Source organism: Muntiacus reevesi, chromosome 5 (genome assembly GCF_963930625.1).
Source record: "Muntiacus reevesi chromosome 5, mMunRee1.1, whole genome shotgun sequence".
In the NCBI taxonomy this organism is placed as follows: Eukaryota; Metazoa; Chordata; class Mammalia; order Artiodactyla; family Cervidae; genus Muntiacus; species Muntiacus reevesi.
Window position 1 is genome coordinate 109,926,608 of NC_089253.1, and position 26,536 is coordinate 109,953,143.

General features: G+C 40.5%; 2 protein-coding genes and 1 non-coding gene across 3 annotated transcripts in view; 2 read left to right on the forward strand and 1 right to left on the reverse strand.

Moving 5' to 3' along the window:
- Positions 1-4,571: 4,571 nt before the first annotated feature.
- TRNAG-UCC (transfer RNA glycine (anticodon UCC)) lies at positions 4,572-4,644 on the forward strand. Its single transcript has one exon. It is a non-coding gene; the product is annotated as a tRNA-Gly (tRNA).
- A 7,033-nt stretch (positions 4,645-11,677) lies between these two features.
- Positions 11,678-21,162, reverse strand: ARPC5 (actin related protein 2/3 complex subunit 5). The gene is made up of 4 exons (XM_065936187.1): positions 20,653-21,162; positions 18,440-18,586; positions 16,072-16,248; positions 11,678-13,072 (listed from the first exon to the last, which is right to left on the reverse strand). The coding sequence occupies exons 1-4, from the start codon at positions 20,905-20,907 to the stop codon at positions 13,010-13,012; spliced, it is 642 nt and encodes a 213-aa protein (XP_065792259.1). The 5' UTR covers positions 20,908-21,162; the 3' UTR covers positions 11,678-13,009.
- Positions 21,163-21,368: 206 nt separating this feature from the next.
- The window catches only part of RGL1 (ral guanine nucleotide dissociation stimulator like 1), a 270,929-nt gene continuing 265,761 nt past the window's right edge, over positions 21,369-26,536 (forward strand). Inside the window, exon 1 of the mRNA XM_065936188.1 lies at positions 21,369-21,772. The gene's annotated coding sequence lies outside the window, so the exon portion shown is untranslated. The remainder of the gene's footprint in view (positions 21,773-26,536) is intronic.

The following is a 26,536-nucleotide window of genomic DNA, read 5'->3' on the forward strand; positions in this document are numbered from 1 at the left end:
ACTTGTTTTAATACCGATAATGAGCAGAATTCTGGGACACTGTGCTTTCTGATACCATTCTGTTCCCTCAGCCTGGTATTCCCTGGCTGCTCTTGTCTGTCTGGCAAACTCCTCTTTTTTTTTTTTTTTTTTTTTTTAAATTTACATTTATTTGCTTGCTTTTGTCTGTGCTGGGTGTCCTTGGCTGTGTGCAGGCTACTCCCTAGTTGCCACGTGCAGGCTTCTCTTCGTGGTGGCTTCTCTTGTGGCCACAAGCTCTAGAGCGTGATGGGTTTCAGGAGTCGCAGCCCCACTCCGGCTCAGCAGCTGTGGCATGTGGGATCTTCCCAGACCTTGGATGGAACCTGTTTCCCCTGCATCGGCAGGTGGATTCTTAATCACCGAACCACCAGGGAAGTCTTGGTAAACTCTTATAGCCTTCAAGACCCAGTGGAATGTTTATATTCTCACAGTTTTCCCCTAACATTCAGTCTTGGAGAGGTATTGCTCCCCATCTGATATTCTACATAACTTTACTCCTTTCTCTATTCTAGTTTGTTTCCTACAGAACTGTAGTCATTGCTTGTTGTGTCTATTCTCTAGAATCTAGGACCTGAAAAGGATTGAATCTTACATATGTCAAATAGCCCCTGGCATGTAGATATTTGATTAAATGACAGGGAAATTGTACCTTAATGTGTGAAATACTTTGGGTATTGTTAGCTGTCCATCTAAAGAAAAATACCCTTAAATCATGAGAAAGACAAGCAAGCTAGTCAACTAGGAGCTCCGTGGGACTTCTGCCTGAGGACAAGCTAGTCACTGGGATTCTTAAATCTGCAATTATTAAGAAGGAAAAAAAAGATCAATGTTTTAAAATAAAAAATCTAAAATGTAAGATCATAAAAACAATAAAGGAAATTTTAAGAAAATTTATTTTTTAATTTTGAAGCTAGGAAAACTTTTCTAAATATGATTTGAGTGCTAAAAGCTATGAAAGATTAATAAACTCAGTTACAGAAAAAGGAAATAACTTCTTTATTCATAGTAAAAACCATCATAAAGTCAAAAGACAAACTGTAAGAAGATATTTGACATTTCTACGACAAATAAAAGGCTTGCATCCCTATGAGAAAAACAGCCCACACAAATCAACAAGGAAAAAAAAAGCCATCAATTGGGCATAGGAAGTATAGAAAAACACAAAAGAAAATACAACTGGCTAAACATATGAATAGATGCTCAACCTTATTTACATGAAAAGAAATGCAACTATATGATACCATTTTTTAACCTATCAGATTTGCAAAGATATAAATGTTTGATTTATAGACACACAGGGAAGATGGGGGGAGAGGGGGTAAACATTGCCCTACATCACCAGAGGAAGTGTAACTGATGTTCTAAGGAAGGCACTCTATCAAAATTATACATATACACCCTTTGACCTAAAATTTCACTTTTAAAAAATCATTTATAAATAGGCTTGAACATACGTAAAATGGTTTATGCAGTGTTGCACGTCATTAATTCATCATAGTGTCATTTATAAATTCAAAAGATCAGAAACCACCTAAATCAGAAAGGAAATGTTTAGGTCATTTATAGTACATTTATTTATGTGATAGAATATTACACAATCAGTTATAAAAGAGAATAAGGAAGTTCTTTCCATATTGACAGGAAATTATTGCCAAAATAGTTTCCAAATTATTGCCAAAAGGGCGCTCAGACAGTAAAGAATCTGCCTGCAGTGCAGAAGACCCAGGTTTGATCCCTGGGTCAGGAAGATCCCCTGGAGAAGGTAATGTCAAGCCACTCCAGTTCTGGCCTGGAGAATCCCATGGACAGAGGAGCATGGTGGGCTACAATCCATGAGGTCACAAAGAGTCGGACACAACTGAGTGACTAAGCACACACAGACATACTTAACAAAAAATCAAGGTGCAGAACATTGTTTACAATATGCTAGTATTCATATAAACAAGGGGGGAAATATATGGGTATTTGCTTGTAAATGCACACACTATCTCTGTAAGGATGCCCAAGAATTGAGTACTATTAGTTGATTGTTAAAAGGGGAACTAGCATGGGAACAGAAAATAACCACAGTGCATCTTTTTTTGCCTTTTGGATATCAAATCATACAAACAAACTACTTATTTTGAAAATAAGTAAAAAATTAAAATGAAAAAAAAAGACAAAATACACTGACTTTTTAACTCAGCCACCAAATAGAAGAAAATCTTATTTACAGGTACTTCTGGAGTCTTGATTCAATTTTTGGATAAACAAAGGAAGGCATGGTGTTATTCAGCAGTGCTGTCTGTTTACAACATCCATGACCCCTAAGAGCTAAGGTGGTTAGATAATCCTAGGTATAGAATGGGGAAAGTAGCATGGAAACATACACACTCCCATATGGAAATTAGATAGCCCATGGGAATTGGCTGTGTGATTCAGGGAACTCAAACTGGGGTTCTGTGACAACCTAGAGGGTGCAGGGTAAGGTGGGAGGTGGGAGGGAGGTTCAGGAGGGAAGAGACATTTATATACCTATGGCTAATTCATGTTGATGTATGGCAGAAACCAACAAAATATTATAAAGCAATTATCCTTCAATGAAAAATAAATGTATTTAAAAAGACAGCAGAAAAAAAAAAAAAAGAAAATCCTAGATATAAACAGAGTCAGAAAAGGTGGTATAAGTTCATCCATACGGTTTCATCCCATCTTAGACAGTGATGCCAGAATAACGGAGCTGTTCCATGAGAATTCCGACGATGCCACTGACATGTGAGCTGGAATTCTGTCTTGATTGGATCTAGGCTATTTGAACCTAGGAGGAATTTACTCTTTGCATAGCTTTCAAGTTTTTTCTTCTAATATGTTCTCCTGTTCAGGCATCCTAGGACCCATCCACAGAACTCGGGGATATCTTAGTCAAATGATTTGGCTCAATCAGTATTATACAACTGATAACACTGGTTGAATATAAAATACGTCAAGGGATTGTGGAGAATGAGGGAGATGTGGCTACTATTACTCTAGGAAGGCCATAGAGTCTAGTAGGAAGGTCAAGAGGGTGTCCTGGAGAACATTAGCCAAATGCTGGGCTAGGAAATAAGTAAGTCTTAGAATGCTGGCCTGTGAAATTCAAGTGAGTCATATACCATTCAATTTGTATTTCATGTATCCAGCCTTTAGGCTACTGTCTCGTAGCAAAAGAGATGTAAGCATAGATAATTGATGTTTATTGTCTTTAAACATCCAAGTAACATAAGTGATGAAGGAAAATGGAAATAAGAGTGAATGAACTGTGTGTCCTACGGGGCTTGTGGTTCATAAGTGTGGGGATGTAGCGCCACCTTGAGGCGGATATTATGCTGTAATTCCGGGAGTCCCAGGCTTCTGTAGCTTGACTGGCTGGTGTAAGAGGCACCTGCGTTTTAGCTCACAGAACTTTTTAATACAGGAGTTTTCATGTATTCTGTCAATGATGCTGGGCTAGGCAGAGAAGGGGTAGGGCAAAGATCCACGGCAGGAATATGAAGGAAAGAAATTTTGTTTAGAGAACCCTGTTTCTAAACTGTTCTAAGCCCCTATCAGTTTGTTTTCTAATTGGGCTCACCTTCCCATTCCCAATCACTTTGGTGTGCTTTTGTACATTTTTTTTTTTTGTCTGTAAGTCGACGTTATTCATAAATCTAGAGAAAATAATGTAATTAAAACTTGGTCTTAGATTTTGGGTTATTTGCTCAGTTACTGGCCAAAGCAATCTATAGAAATAAAAATCAGCATTTTTGCAGTTTAGAAAGAAGCATTTCAAGTATTCGGAGCCATTTGGGGAATTGTGGGAGGGCATTACTTAACGTGCTTGAGAACTGCATATTTATTTATTAGAAATGATTCTGAGAGCATGAGCATTAGATAAACTAAGGAGAGAGAGAGGAGAAAGTGGAGAAAAGCAATAGATGCAGGGACTGGAGAAAGAGAAGAAAATAGAGAAGTAAAGAACTAGGGAGAGGAAAGGATACAATGCAGAGGCGAACAAGAAGTGAGAAGAGGGGAGGTAAATCACAGCGGGTAAGAACTTACCCAAACCCAGCTGACATGTGATGGTGCTGTGTGATGCTGGCAGACATGTGACGGCAGCATGCATGAGGAACACAGTCAAATGTTTGTTATTGGCTTAGCGCCTGGTGAATGGCGGCTTGGTTCCTGATGCATGCCGTCTGTGATCATGATCCCAACTTCCTCAAAACCAGAGTTATCTCAGGAATTTCCCATTCACCAGGATTCCCATATGAAAACTCTAATCTGCAATCTTTAAACTGGATTGTGAGGGCACTCCAGAAGTGTGGACAGAAATAAGTTTGCAATTCAGGGTACTTCCAAAATGGAACACCAGATGATTATATTGAATGTGGACAACATGGATCAATTAAGCAAATAATTTTTAGTTTATGACCAATAATCTATTTAACTTGACTAATGAAATGAGAATTGTAGCTCTGCTTCTTGCTAAATGGAATTATGATGAAACTAATGAAAATAGAAGTTCATTAGTTAAAAGACATCATCTAGGGATTTCCCTGGTGGTCCAGTGGCTAAGACTCTGTGCTTCCAACGCAGGGGACCTAGGTTCAATCCCTGGTCGGGAAACTAAGATCCCACACCGTCACAACTAAGACCCAACGTAGCCAAATTAAAAAAAAAAAAAAGACATCGTCTATGACAATACGGAAAACAGGAATCTAGTGGGAAGCTGCTGTGTAATGTAGGGAGCTCAGCTTGATCTCTGAGATGACCCAGAGGAGTAGGGTGGTGGGGGTTGGAGGGAGGTTCAAGAGGGAGGAGATATTTGTATCCATATAGCTGATTCACTTCCTTGTATAGCACAAACTATCATAATATTGTAAAGCAACTATCAGTTCAGTTCAGTCGCTCAGTCGTGTCTGACCCTTTGCATCCCCATGGACTGCAGCATTCCAGGCTTCCCTGTCCATCACCAACTCCCAGAGTCTGCTGAAACTCATGTCCATTGAGTCAGTAATGCCATCCAACCATCTCATCCTCTGTCATCCCCTTCTCCTCCTGTCCTCAATCTGTTGCAGCATCAGGGTTTTTTCCAATGAGTCAGTTCGTCACATCAGGTGGTCAAAGTATTGGAGTTTCAGCTTCAGCATCAGTCCTTCCAATGAATATTTATGACTGATTTCCTTTAGGATTGATTGGTTTGATCAACTTGCAGTCCAAGGGACTCTCAGGAGTCTTCTCCAATACCCCAGTTAAAAAGCATCAATTCTTTGGTGCTCAGCTTTCTTTACAGTCCAACTATACTCTCAACTATACTCCAACTAAAAAAATACTGGGTGGGGAGCAAGACATAAGAGAAACTATGAGGAGTTTCTCAAGACAAAGAGAACTTTGAGGAGCCCAACTCTCAGTCACTTTTCTCTTTTCTAGTGGAGTTACATATGTTATGGGAATTGGCCTCTGCCTCATACTTTAGGAATCATCAAAGGCAAGTAAAACTCACAATGAAAAAACAGCAATGCCATGCTGAGTATGCTTCTAGCATTGCAGCACTTCTCCAAATCTCTCTTCTGATTTCTATGATTGTTAACCTCTGCATCTTTGAAGGGCTCCTGAGGAGGTTTTGTCTCTCAACAGTAACCCTGAAGCATTAAGATTTGAGATGTCCAGAGAAAGCTTATTTGTCCTGGAAACATCTGCATTCCTCAAGCACCGGAGCTGTGTAAGAGGTGGGGTATGACTTGGGAGTCAGGCAGATCTGAGTAGGAATCCAGTTCCTACAAACCGTGTCTCTTTTATCTATTCTCTAAGCTTCAGTTCTGAAAATAAAATATGATGGTACTGACACATACTAAGTACTCAATAAAGGGTGGCTTTTGTGTTTTAGTCTATCTACTCTCATGGGCTTCCTAGGTGGCTCAGTGGAAAAGAATCCGCCTGCCAATGCAGAAGATACAGGTTCGATCCCTGGGTCAGAAAGATCCCCTGGAGAAGGAAATGGCAACCCACTTTAGTATTCTTGCCAGGAAACTTCCATGGACAGAGGAGCCTGGAAGGCTGCAGACCATGGGGATGCAGAGTTGGACACGACTGAGCGAGCGACTAAGCACAGCACAGCGGCCCCAGCTGCTCTCACTGAGAATCTCGCTTCGGAAATTAAAAGCCACGTTACCACCACACGGCGAGTGCTATGCCTTTGGTTTCCTGCTGTTTGTGCTATATCTGTATTACATTTCATACGTTTCATAAACTTGGGTAACTCTGGACCTCAAGGGCCTTTTTGTAGGACTCTTAAAGTTGTTTCAATGTTTCAGACTACTTTGAAATGAACTAACATTTTAAGAAATGATGAAAAGGATATAATTATGAAAAGGATATAATTACTCATTCCATTTTTATACATGAAACTATTTTATACTATTAACTTAAGATGCTGTCTTTCTTATAAAATTTCCCATTCTTTGACTACTATAAAAGGGGTGAGGGACTTCCCTGGTGGTCCAGTGGTTAAGAATCTGCCTGCCATTGAGGCAGGGGTCGATCCCTGCCAGGGACATGGGATCGATCCCTGCTCCTGGAAGTTTTCACACGCTGAGGGGCAACTAAGACCTCACACCACAACTACTGAGCCCACACTCTAGAGCAAGAGCTCTGCAACAAGAGAAGTCACCAGAGTGAGAAGCCCAACCACCACAACTGGAGAGTAGCCCCCGCTTGCTGCAACTAGAGCAAGCCTGCACACAGCAATCAAGACCCTGCGCAGCCAAAAATAAATAAATAATTTAAATTTAAATAAAGGGGGGAGGGTAAGACTGAGTGACCATCAGTGTCATTTCAGCTAAAGTAATTTTTTTTTTAAAGTTCATGACTTTTTTGAATGCCTCTTGGAGAAGGCAATGGCAACACACTCTAGTACTCTTGCCTGGAAAATCCCATGGGTGGAGGAGCCTGTTAGACTCTAGTCCATGGGGTCGTGAAGAGTTGGACTCGACTGAGTGACTTCACTTTCACTTTTCACTTTCATGCATTGGAGAAGGAACAGGGAATCCACTCTAGTGTTCTTGCCTGGAGAGTCCCAGGGTCGGGGGAGCCTGGTGGGCTGCCATTTATGGGGTCACACAGAGTCGGACACGACTGAAGCGACTTAGCAGCAGCAGCAGCAGCATGGAAATACTTTACCAAAACCTAATCCTCTTAATAAATAAATTTCATTGTCTATAACATTATGTTAAAATATTAAAACAATAAAACAGCAACAGTGAAACCTGCTTCAACTTTCTCATCTTTCTACTCCTTCCATTTCAGTTGAACCTGCCCCTTCTGCCTGTGCAAGGCCAAGTTCAGACTGATCTGTCTCCCTTTATTCCAATCCACCCTGATCTTGCTACTCCTTCAACATGGATTCAGTGCATCTACAAATATTGTATACCAGTAATAGGACACTGGAAATAAGAGGATTTGGAGAAAACAAAAGATGTTCAAATTCCCAAGTGTCACAGCCAGAGATGAATTTATCGTGTAGTGAAAGGTAAGCCTTTGGGTCCCCGACTGCATATGCCCCTGCCAAGACCCTATTTCAATCTTAGGATTGTAATTCATATATTCTTTTCCTTAAGGAGAGCTCTTCCCTAGAAATCTGGATTAGCCACCTCTGGCCATAGTACTGTAAAAACAAAAACCCCACCACTTTTACTACTCCTAATAATATTCTTGCCTTTTCTATCAGAGGATTAGGTTAATAAACAAAAATACAGAAAAAATACAGGAAAAAGAAAAAAAAGAAAAAGAGGAAATCCAGCATATTCACGAAGGCAGGCCTTCTCAAAATTGGGGAAGTGGTATTAGAGCAGGAGAAAGCCACCAACCAACCAAGTAACTCCATCATTCTCAGTTGGCCTTCCCGCGCTGCCTGTGGGCAGCTCTCCAAGGACCACTCAATGGGGAAAGAATGCTAGCGCACCCCTAGGGCAAAGGGGGAATTCAAGTCAAGAGAATTCACATGCGCTTTTTAACTATTTTAAGAAGGGTCAGATAAACAACGTCACCCCAAGGAGGGGCCGAGGCACTGGGGCTGGGAAGGAGGCCAGTCTGCAGGGAGTCGCAGGGACACAGCACACAGGGCTGACTGGGCCCTGGGGAGCAGGGCAGGCGGGTGATGAGGGTTAAGAGCCTGCTCCAGAGCTGGGAAGACCCCAGCCCCTTCACCCATTGCCTAGGATTGTTTTCAGGACAAACGGATAATGCCTGGACAGACTGTGGAGCAGTCGCCAAGGGCACAGGTTCTGGAGCCAGCCCAGGTTAGAATTCCTGAGAGCTGATTGACCATGGGCAGCTCCGTACCTGTTTCCTCATCTGCAATATGGGGGAAATCACACCACCTATGTCATAGGGCTCTTACGAGGACTAAAGGAGATAATACACATAAAGCACTTTGAGCCATACTTAGCATATGCCTGCTGGCTAATAAAATTCTTAACATCAGCCCCTAGTGATCAAGCAAGGTATCTGGTTACTCACTTGAATCAAGACGCTGGTTCAGAACTGTCAGCTCTCCAGTCTGCAAAGGAGGCGTGAAAGGTCTTCCCAGTGTCATGTTCTACTGGGAGAAATCAAAAGCCAAGCTTGCTTGTCAGATTTTCTAACTGACCCCAAACTAAGATTAGCATCCTGATGTGAGGATGAAAACACTGGGCAGGTGAATTAAATGAGGCAGACTGGGAAAGGTCTAGGATAGGCTCTCTCAAACTTGAAAAATGCTTTCTCCTTTAAAAAGAAAAAGGCTCACAGACAGAACCTCTCCTACCCTCACTGTCAACTAATTAATCCTTATTATAATAATTATACTGCTACTCACATATATGCAGATAGAAAACTAAGATGAAGCTCCTTTAAAGCCTGTGTCAAAGATTTAAAAGCAAAACAAAAATTACCAAATAATACATTCAAATTAAATAAAGGAAGAAAAAGTAACACTTATTGAACACTTAGTATAGGCTTGAAAATTATGAAGTTGCCACTATTCCATCATCTTGCCCTACAAAGATAGCAGTTTCATATGGTTCAACCAAACATGTGAAGGCACTAAATGCTTTCTGTAATTCCTACAACACTATTATTACTGCCCCATTTTCTAAAAGGTGAGAAAACCGGAGCACCAAGAAACGAGGACCCATTTTTAATTAAAGTTTTTAATTTTTTAAAAATTGTCTTTAAATTAAAAAAAAATTTATTGGGCTGTGCCATGTCTTAGATCGTCATTGCAGCCCACAGGATCTCGTAGGTGCTGCATGTGGGATCTTTGTAGTTGGGGCAAGCAGACTCTTAGTTGTGTCATGTGGGATATAGCTTCTTGACCAGGGATCGAAGCAGGGCCCCCCACATTGGCAGCATGGTGTCTTAGCCACTGGACAACCGCAAGTCCCCGGGGACACATTTTAAAATCTTCTTCAGAACCGGCAGTTGCCCAAGAACTCAGTTGCAGAAGCCCTAGGGATGAACAGACACCTCTTTGGGAAGCTTTGACCCAGCAGGCATGCAGCATGCTTCTTCTAGAGGAAGCAGCAGGCCCAGAAGACTTTGTTCAGGCAGTGAGTAATAGAAGGATGACGTCAGGGACAGCATCTCCTGCTGGAGGGAGTGAGTGAAAGGCACTCAGTCACATCCGACTCTTTGCAACCCCATGGACTGTATATTCTTCAGGCCAGAATACAGCAGTGGGTAGCCTTTCCCTTTGCCAGGGGATCTTCCCAACCCAGGGACCGAACCCAGGTGTCCCACATTGCAGGCGGATTCTTTACCAGCTGAGCCACAAGGGAAGCCCAAGAAAACTGGAGTGGGTAGCCTATCCCTTCTCCAGCAGATCTTCCTGACCCAGGAGTCAACCCGGGGTCTCCTGCATTGTAGATGGATTCTTTACCAACTGAGCTATCAGGGAAACCCCCTAGAGCTGGAAGGAAGGGACCCCAAAGACCATTTTGCTTTCATGTCTTCTTGCCTTTGTTTGGGGTGGGACAGGCAGTTTTCCCGGCTGGTCCTTCCAGAGACAGGTGCTAGCCCTCCTTGGGATCAACAGTTAAGGGGCATAATACTAAATTATATGTCATTAACTTTAGAATGCTTAAATCTTACTTTCCAATGAGGCTGAAAGCAACTTGTGAGCAAGATCCAGATGTTACTCTTCCACTATGTCCTTTGTGATCATGGGGAACATGATGCATGCTTTAAAAAGACTCAGTTTGTCCCATCTCCAGATGGATTTCACCTGTGTGTTGATAGATTCCTCTAACACATCATCATACCTAAACAGTGCTGTTACTGAACAACTAACAAACGGTTCTTGTTGTTTAGTCACTAAGTTGCATCTGACTCTCTTGTGACCCCATGGACTGTAGCCCACCAGGCTCCTCTGTCCATGGAATTTTCCAGGCAAGAATAAGGGAGTAGGTTGCCATTTCCCTCTTCAGGCGTCCTGCCGACCCGTGGATTGAACCTGTGTCTCCTGCACTGGCAGGCCGATTCTCTACCACTGAGCCATCAGGAAAGCCCCAACAAAGGGTCTGTGTGCCATTTCCCCCCCCTTTAAATTGGCAAAGACAAAACACAGAAAAATAGTTAACCACCGAGATTGAAGTAGAAGGGCATAGGTGCTCAGAGTGCCCCTTAGCATTCATCTTTTTCCCACAATTCATGCTACCTCTCACTCTTTTCACGATGGTGCTTTGTCATGGTCAGCATCACTCGGGCTGAAGTCTAGCTGAGATGCATCAGTTGAGCCACTTGTTTCCAGCTGGCATGCATTCTGACTCCATACCTATGCTGTTCTATTTGCTACATAGTTTTTCTCTGAGAAAAGCTGTTGGCAAATTTTGAGTATAATCATTCTTATGACTATAAAATAGATAACTCTGGAATTTCCTCCAACACTATAGTCATGAAAGAGATGTTAAGGACTTTATGAAAAAGTATTGCAATCTGGACTTCCCTTGTAGCTCAGTCGGTAAAGAATCTGCCTGCAAGGCAGGAGAACTAGGTTCGGTTCCTAGGTTGGGAAGATCCCCTGGAGAAGGAAATGGCAACCCACTCCAGTATTCTTGCCTGGAGAATCCCACGGACAGAGGAGCCTGGCAGGTTCCAAGTCCATGGGATCACAAGAGTCGGACACGACTTAGTAACTAAACCACCACTGTTGCAATATCACTTGTTTTCCTTTAAAGTTTGTATGTGGTTGTTATACCTATTTGACCACCTGTATTATCTGTAGTTTAGTGTCTCTTACTCATTGCCCTCTGAACTGCTTGTAAATTTCTAAATCTTTGATGTAGGAATCTAGTCAGGTGCAGTGGTAGAGAGAATGCCTTGAGTAGCTGAAGACAGTAGATGACTGATGTAAGAAAGAGCTTGGGAGCTGGGAGTGGTGTTCATCAGGCTTCCAGACAGTTATGGAATCACTCCAGAGTGAGTGATTATAATAATCACTTCATTATTAACATTTATTAATAATTTTCTCCTCTTCTCTACTATCTAATATTTAAATAAGGTAGTCATATAAACCTTCTATGCAAAATTATTCTTGTCAAAGAGTGTAGTAACCTGGTGGTAAAAAAGGAAATCTTTCCTCTTCATTAACTATGCCTTCGTAAGTATTAAAATAAGACAAAAATAAATTATTCAACACTGACAATTTATTTTCTGAAGATTATCATTTTTACAAAACAGAACAAAAAGCAGGTATCAAAAACAGCAAAGAGTTTACAGAATTTCTGCACCAGTTTTCACACAGGTCAGTGGTTACGAAACTGGTGTCAGATGTAAATCCTAGATATACTCTGATTTCCTGCTTGGTCATAAGCATTCAGGTGGTTTGTTTTAGAGCTACTGAATAATAATAATTTTTCATAAGCACCGGTCATTTTTTGAGAATCCATTTGGTTTGTCCAACAAAGTAAACACTTTTCGATGTGTGGTATTTTGTTTTTTTAAAAAAACACTGACCTAAAATACAGAATGTGTATGTGTTTGGATCTGAACCAAATCCTTTGAGGTCCCAATTACCCTGAAGAACACTGAAGAAGACATTTATAGGACATATTAAATACTAGTTATATACCTCATGATGTCAAAGGCAGCTACTGTAAGTCTAAAGAAAAGATCTTTTCATTCAGAGGCTGCCCAGAGTTTGAACTACATCATAGTTTCCACATCTTTTCTGATTTGGAGTAATTTCCCCAAATAGGGTCATATTATTGGAAAACAAAGTTTATGCTCGTGCCAAACAGGCTCTGGCATCTTATAGATACATTTGTGTAGAGCAAGATTCGTCGCTCTGTACCCTGGGTGACCACACAGAAATCAAGAGGCCATGATTACTGGATGCGGAGAGGAAGAAGATGACTTAAACGCACATCATCTGGAGGGAAGCAGAAACACAGCTGGACTTGGTCATGGTGTTCAGCCACCACTTGTTCCAGAAACACATTTCATTTAAATAAGGGAAGTTTGGTCCAGTTTTGCAATGTTAATAGCTGACAGTCTCTCAAACATTTTTTTTTTTTAAATATATATAGATCATTTCCTGGCTAGCAATGAGTTAAGAAACTGGCCTCCAATTCTGATCAAATTTCTCACTATTAGTCAAAGCCAAAAAACCCTCCCAAAAAACAAACAACAAACAAAGGAAAACCCAGCCAACAGGGGAACAACTGCACAATTAAAGTTGAGTGTAAATTATGCTATTTACAGACTGGTATCCATGGCACTGAAATCATTCTGAGATCATGACACACTCCTGTTGAAATATTTCTTTTATCTCATCCCAATTTTCATTTAGGGAAAACTGATATGAATGTAATTTTCTTCTGTACAGATATGAAAAGGAAGCAAGAAGGCAAAGCTGAGAGAACAGACGCTGCCCGGGGACAGCCGTGGCATTTGGTTGTTTTGGTCTTGGTACCAGCAGCTCCCACCCCATGGGAGAAATCCAGTTCCCGCCGGACTACACGGTTTTCCTTGCAGTCAAGACTCGAACGATGGACCCCACTCCTCCAGCAGCAAGCGCCTAAACACAAACCAAAATGTCAGTGTTGACAGAATCGTAAAGGCTCAGTTCTCATACCAAGTAAAACATTTTTCTTCAAGGAAGGGCGTGTGCAGCAACTGATTTTGGATTTGCTAATTTTTTAAACAAGTATTTCTCGAGCACCTATTATGGGCCAGGCACTGTTCACGGCACTGGGGACACAGTAACAGCAACAACCGAAAAACCTTCCGAGTGCCTGCTCTCAGGCACTCACATTCTACTCAGATGCTAGTTGACATTCTAGGGTGTCAAATAACAGTATGTTCTTAGAGATCTGCAGCATGATGTTCTTGCCGAAAACAGGTTAGGGCTGGGGTTAGGGCATAAATTTAAATATAACCATGTATTTAAATTTAGGACATTTCATTCTGCTCTTATTCTCAGCAGTGCCAGGAAGAAATTCAAACTGGGTTCGACCATACTAAGTTCCAGTTTAAAGCACTCAGCGTTTGTCAGATTTTTCTTTTCTCAAGCTAAGAAAATACTACTTAATAGCTAAGAACTTAGGAACTTTGACATTACCTGGAAAAATTGGAAGTTGTGATTAAGTATTAGGAATTTGAAGCTCTGGTTTTCTTGTGGTCAAAAACACTGAAACACCTGTGTGTATTGCGTACTGTGCTAGAGGCTGGGGGAATAAAAGCGAACAAATACAGCATCGAGACAGGGAAGAGACAGACATATACACAGGCTATTTACATATAACGTATGAAATGACAGAGCCAGGCTCTGGGTGCTAGAAAAGCAGAGGAGGGCCATATACACAACCTGAGGACACAGAGGAAAGTGGAATGGTGAGGTTACGGCTTCCTGGAGAAATGACACATTAAATGGGTAAGTAGGTGACAGGCTGACATAAAAGGATAAGGAGGCACTGGGGCAGAGTGAAAATCATAAGCAAAGCTACAGAGGTGTGAAATATTGTGGTATGTCCAGCGGGAAACACATTACTATGCTTATTGCTACAGTACACGGGGAAGAACAACATGAAGAGGAGGCTGGACCTGGGAATCTGGACTCAGTTCTGCAGTGGACTTTCAAGCGTAGATCTGGACATTAGATCATCTGGCAACTGGGTGGAGAACAGATTTGAGGGAGAAAAACTGATAGCCAGAAGACCCTTTTAGAAAACCCTGGCAACAAACTGAAAGAGGCCGAGGACAGCTGCGTTAGAGATGGCTGAGTGGATGATCTGAGAAGTATTTAGGAGATAAGGCTGGCAAAAACTGGTGACTGTTAGGAAGAAAAGAAGACTTAGCACATGCCTCAGCTTCCCATGTAAAAAAGGGAAGTAGTTAGCATTCCTCCCAGTATTTTTATGAGGATTAATTAATTGAGTTAACATTTATAAAGTGCTTAGAATACAAGAAGTACTCAGTCAATGTTTGGTATGATCCTGAAATTATACTGAAACTAGGCTGATAGGTTTCAAAGCTGGCTCTTTCATCTGTATATTGAGGATGATAAAGATATTTATATATCTCATAGAGTTGCTGTAAGGATCACATGAAACAGAAACTAAAAGTACAGTGGCTGTGCAAAGCAATTATACCTCAATTAAAAAAACAATACAGTGGCTGATGAGTAAGAAGTACTCCATGAACAGGATGACTATATGAATTATTCTCATATATATAGTCATAGAGTAAAAGGGAACTATTCATAATTATGTTGGAAACAGGCATATCTGGGGCTGTCTTGGGAAAAGTGAGTTATAATAATCCTACCCACAAAGGTTAGCTCTTTTATTTGACAGTGTATGAGGAATGAAGTGACTTGAGCCAGGTTAAACACCAAGTTTTGCTACCTGTTCATATCTTATGTTTTCACTCAGATATCGAGACAACAGCTTCTGAAAAACTAAGTTTTTGGTAACTGTAAGATGTTAAAGAATATACACCTTATCTGTGGTTGGTTTTATTCAAATATTACCAATATAATGTAAGAGCTGGGTATTAAAATTACCTCACCAATTTTTCACCTAAAGCTAAAAATCCCCCATAGCCATTTTTTTGGGAGAGGAGGGACTGGGGGGATGCATAGTGTACCAGCATCTGCTTATACTGCAAAGCAAAATGCAGGAAAACAGAAAAAAATATTAAGAATTCTTGATCCTACTCCTGATTTCATTTTTTAAAACTGATAAAATATGTAACATAAAATTTGCCACACTAGCCATCTTTAAATATAAAATTCAGTGGCATTAGTTATATTCAAATATTGTATAGGCATCACCACCATCTATTTACAATACTTTCCCATCTCTCCAAATAGAAATTCTGTACCCATTAAGCAATAACTCTCCAGCCTCCCTTCTCCCCAGGCACTGGTAATTTCTAACCCATTTTCTGCCTCTACGAATCTGCCTATTCTAGATATTTCACATACGTGGAATCACAGTATTTTGTGTCTTTTTGTATCTGGTTTACTTTACTTTGCATAATGTTTTCAAGGTTCACTCATGCTGTACCATATATATAAACTCTTTCTGGTCAAATAATATTCCCTTGTATGTCTGTGTCAGATTCTGTTCATCTGTTTGAGCATCCCTGATGACTCAGTGGTAAAGAATCCACTTGCAATGCAGGAGATGTGGGCTGATCCCCTGGAGGAGAAAATGGCAACCCACTCCAGTATTCTTGCCTGAAAAATCTGGAGAGGGGCCTGGGGGGCTACAGTCCATGGGGTGGCAAAGTTGTACATGAATGAGCAGAGTGACTGAGTGTGCATGCATGCATGTTCGTCTGTTCATGGGTGCTTGGCTTTTCCACCTTTTGGCAATCCTTAAATAATTCAAATCAGCATCTCAAGACCAAGGCTAGTAAGCATAAATCTAAACTTTCATTTCCATGCATTTATTTGTAGTAACAACCAATGTATAACCAAAGAGTCAAAACAGGTATTTACGTTAGAGGTTATCAATGTTATTTTCCATTACAAAGGAAGCAGTCATACAGATTGTGTAATTCATAACTTACCTTTTCATGCCACTGCAATAACACAGCACTGCTATTGTCAGAGGGGCTCTCAAAGCCTTTATAAATATACTTCATTAGGAGATCCACACCGTTCTTGTCCAGGGATTGAACTGCTTTTTCAATATCGTTAGCTTTAAAAGAGATGAGCACCTTCAAGACAATGCTCCCTGCTTGATCCTGAGGGTAAATAAATAACAGATCATTCAGACTCATTTTTGTGTTGGGCAGTTTCAGTTTTTAGAAAGGCTGCACTGCGAATGTGACATTTGGGTAAAGACCTGAAGAAAGGAAGAGGAAAACTTGGGTGTACCTGAGGCAAATATTTCAGACAGAGAAAAGAGTAACTGCTGTTAGTGTGTGTTCAGTATGCTCAAGGAACAGCAAGAAGATGAAGGGGGGGTGGAGCGGAGTGCAGGGCAGGAAGTCAGAGAGGTAGTCGGAAGACAGAACACGTAAACCCTGCAGGCCCTTATGAGAATTCTGGCCTCCAGTCACAGAAATGAGAAGATGTTGGAAGGTTCTAAGAAGAGTGATATAATCTGACTTACATTTTAACAGGACCGGTTGGCTGTCATATTGAAAACAAGCCCGGGGCAGCAGGAGCGGGGAGAGTGGGGAGAGCCGGAGACAGAAGCCGGGAGACCAGTTTGGAAGTTACCTCACTAAGACAGGCCAGTTTTGGCTAGCTTGGGAGCAGCAGAGGTGGTCAGAAGTAGACAGAGTCTTGATATATTTGAAGAGAGAGCTGAAAGGGTTTGCTTACAGATAGATGTAACAAATTATCAACTTATTAAATCAATACATTTCACTTGATTAAAAAAAAAAAAGACCAAAAAAAAAAAAAAAAGGAAACTGAATTATAGTTCTACCCTGAAGCATCCTTCAGAAATAAGTTATTAATAAATAAAAATTTAAGTTTCTAAAACTTATTTTTCATTTCATATCTATAGTCGAGTGAAGCCAAATATAGGGAACACTTAATTTCCCCTTCCAACAATGTTTCTCTTTCTATTCAACACAAAGTGATACTTTCCGCATTCCTGCCCAGCATGATCTTACAGTATGCTTCTACCACCTGTTGTTATCTTCAGTTTAAAGACTATGCAATTATCCTGTTTAGAAAAATATCCTTGTATGGAGAGCTATAACCTCCCACCCACAAGTTCTGATTAAAAAAAAAACACCCACATAAAAGCAGAAGGTGGTAAAACTGAAATTTCAATGACGTTACTCACTTTTAAAAACCAAAGAAGTATTTCCTCTTATAAAAGATTATGTTGCCTAGATAATAATTATGCACTTACCTAAGTTATTATTTAATAGTATTTAACTAAGGAGATACTTGGGGCTCCTAGGATGCGTGAATGGCTAGGGACAGTGGGAGGTCAGTGCTCTGGGTGTGGGATTATGGAGGATTACATTTTTATTCCCCCATATTTCTGAGTTTTCTACAATAGTTAACAAAATTAAACATCAGAATTTAATCTGGGCTTTAAACAATTAAGTAAATAGGTTCTTAAGAATTACTGAAAGACAGTTAAGAGGCAATGTAATTTTACAACTTTTCTGAAGAGTAGTATGGCAATACCATATGTAGCCTTAAAAAAATGTGCAGTCTAAAATCTAGCCATTCACTTCCAGAAATTTATTCAAAGGAAACAATTCAGACTTTACCAAGAATTGTTCATTTCAGTACTATTTATGACAGGAAAAAAGTCAATAAATATATGATCAAAGATTATATATAACTAAACTGCAGGATTATCAATATACAGATGTTAAAAAAGATATTATAGAAATAAATTTATTACCAAGTAAAGCTGTTCATATATGCTGCTATACAGATGAAAAGCAGTTTATAAAATTCCATTTTAATTAAAAGAAAAAACTCATAGAAACACTGTAAGCATATAGCAACAACAAAAAGTAATAATTATCTATGGGTGTGGGGTTATGATTACTTTTTTATTCCCCCACATTTCTCAGTTTTCAATAATATTTAACAGAATTAAATATTAGAATTTAATTCTATGAGAATTGTAGAATTTTTAAAAATCTTTCAAAAGCAAGTAGCATGTGTTTATTTTGTGAAAGTTTCACTTGTTCTTCAAGTCTTTGCTCAAATTCACCCTGAGTGGCCTCCTTTAAAAACACACAGATCTCTCCGTCATTAGAACTTAAGTCTACCTACCACGAAGTGTTATCACAACTCAATGTTGAGGCACTAAGTTTTTATATAGATTTTCCACCTATCATACTACATTGTAAGCTCTTCTGTGTCAAAGATGGCAAACAGTTAAGACACTTTGGAGGGTTCTGGTAAGAAGACTGAGATACCAACAGAGATCGCGTGTAGTCTGTGACTCACCTTCACTGCCTGGCTCTTGGTGTTGATGGGGGGGTTTTTCAGAGCTGCCTGTAGGGCAGCTGTCATATTCCCTGTGATGGAGGTTAAGGGGATAGCGGCAAAGGCCAGCCCACAGGAAAGCACTGTAACGCCCAGGAACCACTGGTTCTTAAGATTTGATGTCATGCATGGAAAGAAAAATTACTATGGTTGCTACGTTCAATACTGGAAAATTCAACATGTTCGTTTCAAGGATGTCAATCAAAGGTAAAATACTGAAAATGAAAGAGAGCATTAAATTTTTAAAAAATAAGGCAAAAACTGTTTCACCCTTGGCTCTAATTATTAACTGAACACCTTAATAACCTTTCATTTTCCAGTAAAACACATGTGCAAACATTATCCAGGGTGATATTTTAAAAAATTCTAAAATATATATCAGAATTATTTAGGCCCCCAAATGAAACAGCCTGTCCGCCTATCCTTTAATTAGAATTATATTCTGTATTTATTGAAATGCTGGTAGAAAAGTGCTGGCAGATTACTCTACCAATCTGAATGATATACATTAGCAACCTCTCAATATTGATGATAAGAAGCATTACAGAAGATAAAATGATGACCTGTAGGTGGCAGCTTAATTTTTCTGTTTTTTAATATTTCTTCTCATATTTCATAAAGGCCATTCAAACTGCTTTAGGCCACACCTATTAAATTTAGTCCTGCTTTGAAAGCACCAGTGAGTTAGCAAGAATGAGGAACAGAAGGCCAATCACACTGTCAGAATGTACAGTCATTGCCCTAAAAGGAAAACCTCAGAGTTCACTTGTTCCTCCATCTGTACTGCCTGATCAGGGCTTGTCTCTTCTTGTTGAAACAAGAAGAGACAGTATCTTTATATTTCAAGACGAACTGATTTAAAAGCAGATCCACTATACAGATACAGCAATACCATGGAAGAGTCATCACACGTCACCTAAAAAAAGTTAGTCTCACAAAACATCATTTATGCATCACGAAGAATGTTTTTACACAGGATAATCTTCACCACTTATGTTCTAAAGAAAAAGGTCTGACTAAAAAAACTATGGTTGGTGGCGGGCTGTTATTTTCCAGGCTTAATGGACTTCTAGAGAAGCATGCCATTTGCAGATTGGCTCACTTATGAGACCGCTCCCCTCCACCCCAAACACTTAACTATTTTAAATAATGCAAAACAGCAACAGCTGATTGTGAAAGTCAAGGAAATCAAAGAAACATCTGTATGTTGATAAATGTTTAATGCTGTATTTTATGTGCCTGTAAGACCAGCTGTGGCTGCTACCAAATATTTTCACTCATGTATTTCCCCATTTAATTTAATAGGCCACTGATGAGGAAAGTCTAAAGAGCCTTCCTAATCTTATGAATACACCCAAGAATAATTAGAAATGAGCGAATTCAGTAACTGAGAATCTCTAAAACGACAGCCTTGGTTATTGCAACATTTACATTTTTCCGAAAAAAGATCTGAGGCAAATACTCCTTCAAAGTTATGAATATTCAAATATGCAAAACCCACACCAGGAACTGACAGCCACACTTTAACTTAACGGAAACGATTCCAGCATTACAAAATGATTCGGTTCTGTACAAATGATTCACCTTCTCCTATGTTATTCTTTGGGGTTTATTTAAAATATTTCCAGGGATTCTCTACATGCATTTTCCGTCTAGCAGGTAAAACGCTTCCAGCTTCTTTCTGGGCAGTTTTGTACTCATTCCCTTTCCCCTGGTTAACCAACTCTGTGCAACCTGTATTTTGTCAAATCGCTTCCTCTTAAAAAAAAGAAAAGAAAAAACAAAGCGCCCACAGGCTTAAAAAGACAGACAGAAGGCCCTCAATTTTGCAAGCCGCCCCATCTCTCCCGGCGTGAAATAACGCTGCCACAACAATACCACCACAATAAAAAGAAAATCACTGAAGAAAAATGCCCGCTCCTCCCGACCGGACGTGGGTGCTAATGAAAACCCGGTAAATACGACCTGAGAGGACCACTTAAGCACTCTGCAGCTGCCCGACAGACCAGCACCAGCGCCGCGAGGGCGCGGCCGTCGCCGCAGGTCCCTGGGAGGCGAGAACTCCGGGCGCAACCTGAGGAATCGGGGGCGTGGACGGCGCGCTGGGAAGGCAAGTTTCCGAGGGCGGGACCCGGGGGTCTCGGGAGAAAGGAAGAGCCCTCCTGCCCACTCACGACAGGAAGCCCACGGAGGCGGGGGTCCCCGCCCTCACGCCCTGCCCGCAGCGGGGTCCCGGAAGAGGGGCCGGGTCGGGTGGGGCGCGGAGGCCAGCGAACTGAAGGATATTGCCGCAGGCAGGAGTCCACCTCGCCCTCGTCGGGCCCGGCCTGCCCGTCGCCCCCGTCTTCCTCGTCCACGAACTTGTTCTCGTCGTACTCATCCACGTCCACCTTCCGGAACCGGGCCGACGACACCGTGTTCTTCGACATCCCCGCTCCGGACCGGTGGCCGAGGCCTCCTCTCGACGCTCCCTCGACCTTAGCAAGCCCAGCCCCAGCTGGAAGCCACAGACTGGCGGCTCCACTTCCCTCTTCCGCTCAGAGGCGTAGCCGGCAGCCGCGTCTCGGGTGGTTCTGGGCCTGCGCGCTGGCCGCGCTCCTTCCTCCTCAGGCTCGCGCCTTCCTCGACCCTCCTACGCCGCCCCCACGCGCCCCACAGCAGGGCGCGCCGGGGCGGTAGCGCGCTGGACGCAGCGCGCATGTGCGAACTCTCTGCGGGAAAGGGGCGGGGCAGGGCGACAGAGGCGTGGGCGGGAGGGGGCGGGGCAGGAGGGAGGGCCGAAAGCAGTGCCGCCGGCAGAGGTAAGAGGCGATTGGTCCTCCGGGTGCGTCACGTGAGCGCTAGGGGGTTTCCATAGAAACGCTTCTCTGCGGTCCAGTGTGGGGGGGGGTCTTAGGTTGGCGGCGATGGGCGCTGGGGGCGGGTGGCCTTGGCTTTGCTGCCGCCGCCGCCGTCAACAGCCTGTCATCGGGGTCCTGCCTAAGGTCCGGCTGGCACGGACTTGCCCGTGAGCTGGGATGGATTGGTTGCCGGACCAAGTCTCCTGCAGTTGGCAGGAGTATGGGGCGGAGTGATGCACGCCCAGTCGCTCAGCATCGTTCGAGTTGTCAGAGACCTCGCTTCGGACCGTGTTCTCCCCGTGGCTTCGTTCCCGAGCCCGGAAGCCCCTTTCTCCGGTGTGGAACTACGCTGCGCGGCCAGCTTGAGGTCCCCAAGGACGGAGTCGAAAGGTCACATCTTATCTGTCAGTGCTGTGTAATGGCAAGCGACTGCACCTGCAGAACTCGAACCTAGGTATCATAAATTAGGGAGGAGCGGGAGGTGTCTGGGCAGGGTCTAGGGTCCGGTGGCAGGACTGGGATGAACCTGTGGAATTTGGGGTAGGGTCAGCCATTGACATCTTAAAATAAGTGGTTATTTGGAGCAAGAATGCTAGAAAAGGGTAGGGACGAGTTACACTCTGGCTCTGAGGCGAAACAAAATGTGTAAGGATTAGTTCAAACAAGATCTTTAAGATTTATCTTTATGGCTTAAGATGTACATGATCCTCCTAAGGCCAGCTTTTTATTGTATTTGACACCCCAGTTTCTGCGAGCAAAGCTCTCACTGAGCAGGTAAGAGCCCTAAAGCACTAAATCTGAGGAAATGGTAGTTGGGTGGTGTGTCTAACACTGAAGTACAAATTTGCAAAATAAAATTAATTTGGATATTTATCAGGTTTAGTTTAATTCCACCTCTAGCTGAAGGCAGGCTGCTGCCCTGTTAAATACCTCAATCCTTGTTTTCCTGTGCTGTAGTTGAAAATAGCACTAGGTTTAGAACCAGAAAACCTTGGCTTGAGTCTTGATTCTTCCTTCCACTTCCTATTGATTGAGGCAGGTCATTTAAAATTCTGAATGTCAAGTTCCTCATTGCTAAAGTGGGGCTAATAATGTGTACTTAACAATATTGTTCTGAGGGTTAAACACAAGAAAGTGTTTGAAACTCTAAAATTGTGCATCAATGCAATTTGCATGTTATCTATACCATTGATTTTGGTACTAGTTTTATAAATTGCTTAATGATATATTGTGTTATATCTTGCCCCTGGAAGATATAGAAAAATTCTGGAGGGCAGAGACTGTCTTATTTCTTTTCTTTTTTCGAATTGAAGTACAGTTGATTTACAATGTTGTGTTAGTTTCTGGTGTACAGCAAATGATTCAGTTATACATACATGTTGTATCTTCCTTTATATCTGACATACAACTGAGCATGCAGAAGGTACTCGATACAGACACTCAATTATTTATTGATGAATGAATAAACGTGAAAGGCAGTACAGTTTGAGGGTCACACTGAGAATAATGAATCAGAAAAAAGAGGAAGAGAGATCTCAAAGTCAAACCTTTGTTGGACATGTATACATATGTGTGTATATATAGCTGTATCTATATCAATTTGTATCTATATACATATGTATGCAGAGATAGACAGGTAGACAGTTGGATGGTAGGTAGATACCTCCAGAATGGAATGCACCCCTTTTTCTTGGGAGGAAGAAGCAACATGGCATTTTCTTTTCACAGTTGAATTACCCTCAATAAGATTATCATTAAGTGATAGAAGTGACATTTATTGAAATCACCACTCAAGTTATGCGCCAATACACTGCTAAAAACTCCCTCAAGGGCTGTCTTAAGACAGCCAAGGAAAATTTTCTACCTGTTGGCAATATTTATTTTAAAAAGTCTTATACCAAAGTATCAGATCATTACTATGGTGAATGGCATTACATAACCTAGAATAAAGATTAAAAAAAATTTTTTTTCTGAGTTTAAATCTTTGGTGACTTTAGTAAGAACTGAATAATATACTTGTTTAAATGCTAAAGATGGTTGTACTTTTTGGTTTTGTAAATCATGATTTTCTTTGAAGAGAAAATTGAACATTAGAAGCATATTTGAGAGCAAATGGAAACAAGAATTCAAGAACTAATACATCCCTTCTCTTCCATTTCTATTCTAAATAAGTAGGGCTTATTTAGGAAATTTCTTTATTCTCTTTTTTTAGAATTGGGAAAGAACACGAGAGTGGAAATCAACTTAAGGGAATAGTGAGGGGAATTTTAAAACTCAAGTTGTTCAAGGGTATAATTGTTTTGAATTTTGCTCTGTGTGTTAAATGTGTTAAATATAATTAATTAGTTCTCAGTCACATAGTGCATATTACATTTCAGATATAATGTTTAAAATGTACTTTTCCAGTGGGTATTTTTTGTTGTCTCACAATGATAAATACCTAGTCCACAGTGGGTGCTCAACACATTTCTATCCAATGAATTAATCTGACAAGTTAATTTTGGAATTATATTTAGAGGTTGAGATTTTTAATTATCTTCCCACCTTCATTAGCTAATAGTTAACTCTATATAAAGCTTTAGAGAAATTTCTTTGTGTGTATATAAGTGTATGTGAAGAAACCAATCCTTCATAATCTTTTAATTGGAAAATACATTCTTCTACTTGCAAATTCCAAATTTTTATTGTTGATTGTGGCACTTAATTCATTTTAAGTAATATTATTTTTCCTACTTTAACTTTTCAAGTGAGTGCTTATTCCTGAAATAAAGGATCCATATGGTTTTAAGACAGTTTATTTATTGTGCACATAGCCTGGTTTGGTTCAGTGCTAAAGTAATACTGAATCTGAATTTTCCCAAGATTAATGCTGCAATGGTAGTATATACCTCTTTCTGATTTTCTGTGATGAAGGATCTTTTTAGTTAGAAAGGATTTTGATAAAACTATCCAGTAACAGATCTCTCTTTGCAGATATTTTAAACCAAGTACTTTGCCTGCTCTGTGCTTCTTTCTCCCACATTTGTCAATATTTATTAATTTACAAAGTAAAACATTGAATCCTGTACACTATTTTTTTTATTTGAAGTGGAAGGGACTTCAAAGTTAATCAAATATGTTGAAAGTATTATAAATAGAAACTAAATAATTTTCAGTTCTGGTAATGATAGTTTAATACCACTGTTCTCTAACAGCATAATTATTACAATGTAAAAAGATTTTTAGCATTTTATCCATAGATTATGTTATGTTTTAACACTTGTGCTTAATATCCAAATGAGCTGGTTCAGTGTTGAAATACCAACCTTCAAATCTTCAGGTTTTTGTGATTAATTTTAGCTTTACATAACCTTGTGATTACACACTGAGGTAGAGTAGGTAGGGTGAACTATTACTTTATGATAGGATTTTTATTCTTCAAAGATTAAAAACATTTTAAAATCTGTACTCATGTCTCAGGCAAAAAATTTAGTGCTAAATCAAAGATTAAACCTTATTTGTTAAACATCCTTGTGAATGGGACTCTTTCTATTAACATTTTTTTAACCTCTTTTTGATAATCTAAAGGAAAGCTATCAGTTTTTTGCCTGGGGAATCTCATGGACAGAGGAGTCTGGCAGGCTACAGTCCATGGAGTCGCAAAGAATCAGACACAGTTGAAGTGACTGAGCATGCACATGGGTTTAAACATTTACTTCTTCTATATTGCTTCCCATTACTGAGGTCTTTTATTAATGCTAACTATTGTTTTAAGTCCACATTTATTGTCACAATATAAATCATAGTATTTGATTGATAAATCATAATTTACCTATTTTCCAATATTTATATTACTTTTATTTTTCTTATCTTATTGTACTAGCTAGACTCTCAAAATCAGTGTTGAAAAACTGAATAGTAGGCTTCCTTGTTTCTATTTTTAATGGAAATGTCTTTGTTATTTCACTAGTTTTTATTTCCATTTTCTTATGATTTTTAGGAATCACAGCTGAAATTATCAAATGCTTTTTCGAGAGATCTAATGATAAAATCTTATAGGTTTTGTTCTTTTAATTTATGAATATGATTAATTGCCTTTATATTTTTTCTGTGCTAAATCATTCCTATTAGGTTGGTGCAAAAGTAATTGCAGTTTTTGCATTGTTGAAATTTGCCGTTTGATATTGGAATACATTCTAAATGTGGTTATGTTATGCATCACTTTAATGTGCATTTCTCTCTGTGTTTTTTTGCTGATGACTTATTACTTGCTGTTTATTTTATATTTATTTTAGACTATGGAAATAATGTTAGACAAAAAGCAAGTTTGAGCCATTTTCTTATTTGAGTTCAAAATGGGTTGTTAAGCAGCAGAGACATCTTGCAACATCAGCAATGCATGTGGCCGATGAATTGCTATGAACACACAGTGCAGTGGTGGTTCAAGAAGTTTTGCAAAGGAGATGAGAACCTTGAAGATGAGCATGGTGGCTGGTCATCAGAAGTTGACAGCAACGAACCGAGAGCATCATTGAAGCTGATCCTCTTTCAACTACTCGAGAAGTTGCTGAAGAACTGAACCCTGGTCATTCTACAGTCGTTTGGCATTAGAAGCAAATTGGAAAGGTGAAAAGGCTTGATAGTGGGTGCCTCCTGAGCTGACTGAAAGTCAAAAAAATCGTTTCCAAGGGTTGTCTCCTCTTAGTCTACGCAACAACAGCAAACCATTTCTTGATCAGACTGTGACATGTGACAAAAAGTGGATTTTATATGACAATCTGCAGTGACTCAGTGGTTGGACTGAGAAGAAGCTCCAAAGCACTTCCCAGAGCCAAATTTGCACCAAAATGTAATGGTCACTATTTGGTGGTCTGCTGCTCGTCTGATCCACTAAAGCTTTCTGAATCCTGGCAAAACCATTACATTTGAAAAGTATGCTCAGCAAATTGATGAGTTGCACTGAAAACTGCAGTGCCTGCAGCTGGCACTGGTCAACAGAAAGGGCCCAGTTCTTCTCTGTGACAATGCCTGAAGACATGTTGCACAGCCAGTGCTTCAAAAGTTGGGCTGCGAAGTTTTGCCTCACCCGCCATATTCACCTGACCTCTTGCCAACAGATTACCGCTTCTTCAAGCATCTTCACAACTTTGCAGGGAAAGTGCTTCCCCACCCAGCAGGAGGCAGAACATGCTTTTCAAGAGTTCATTAAATCCCAAAGTACAGATTTTATGCTACAGGA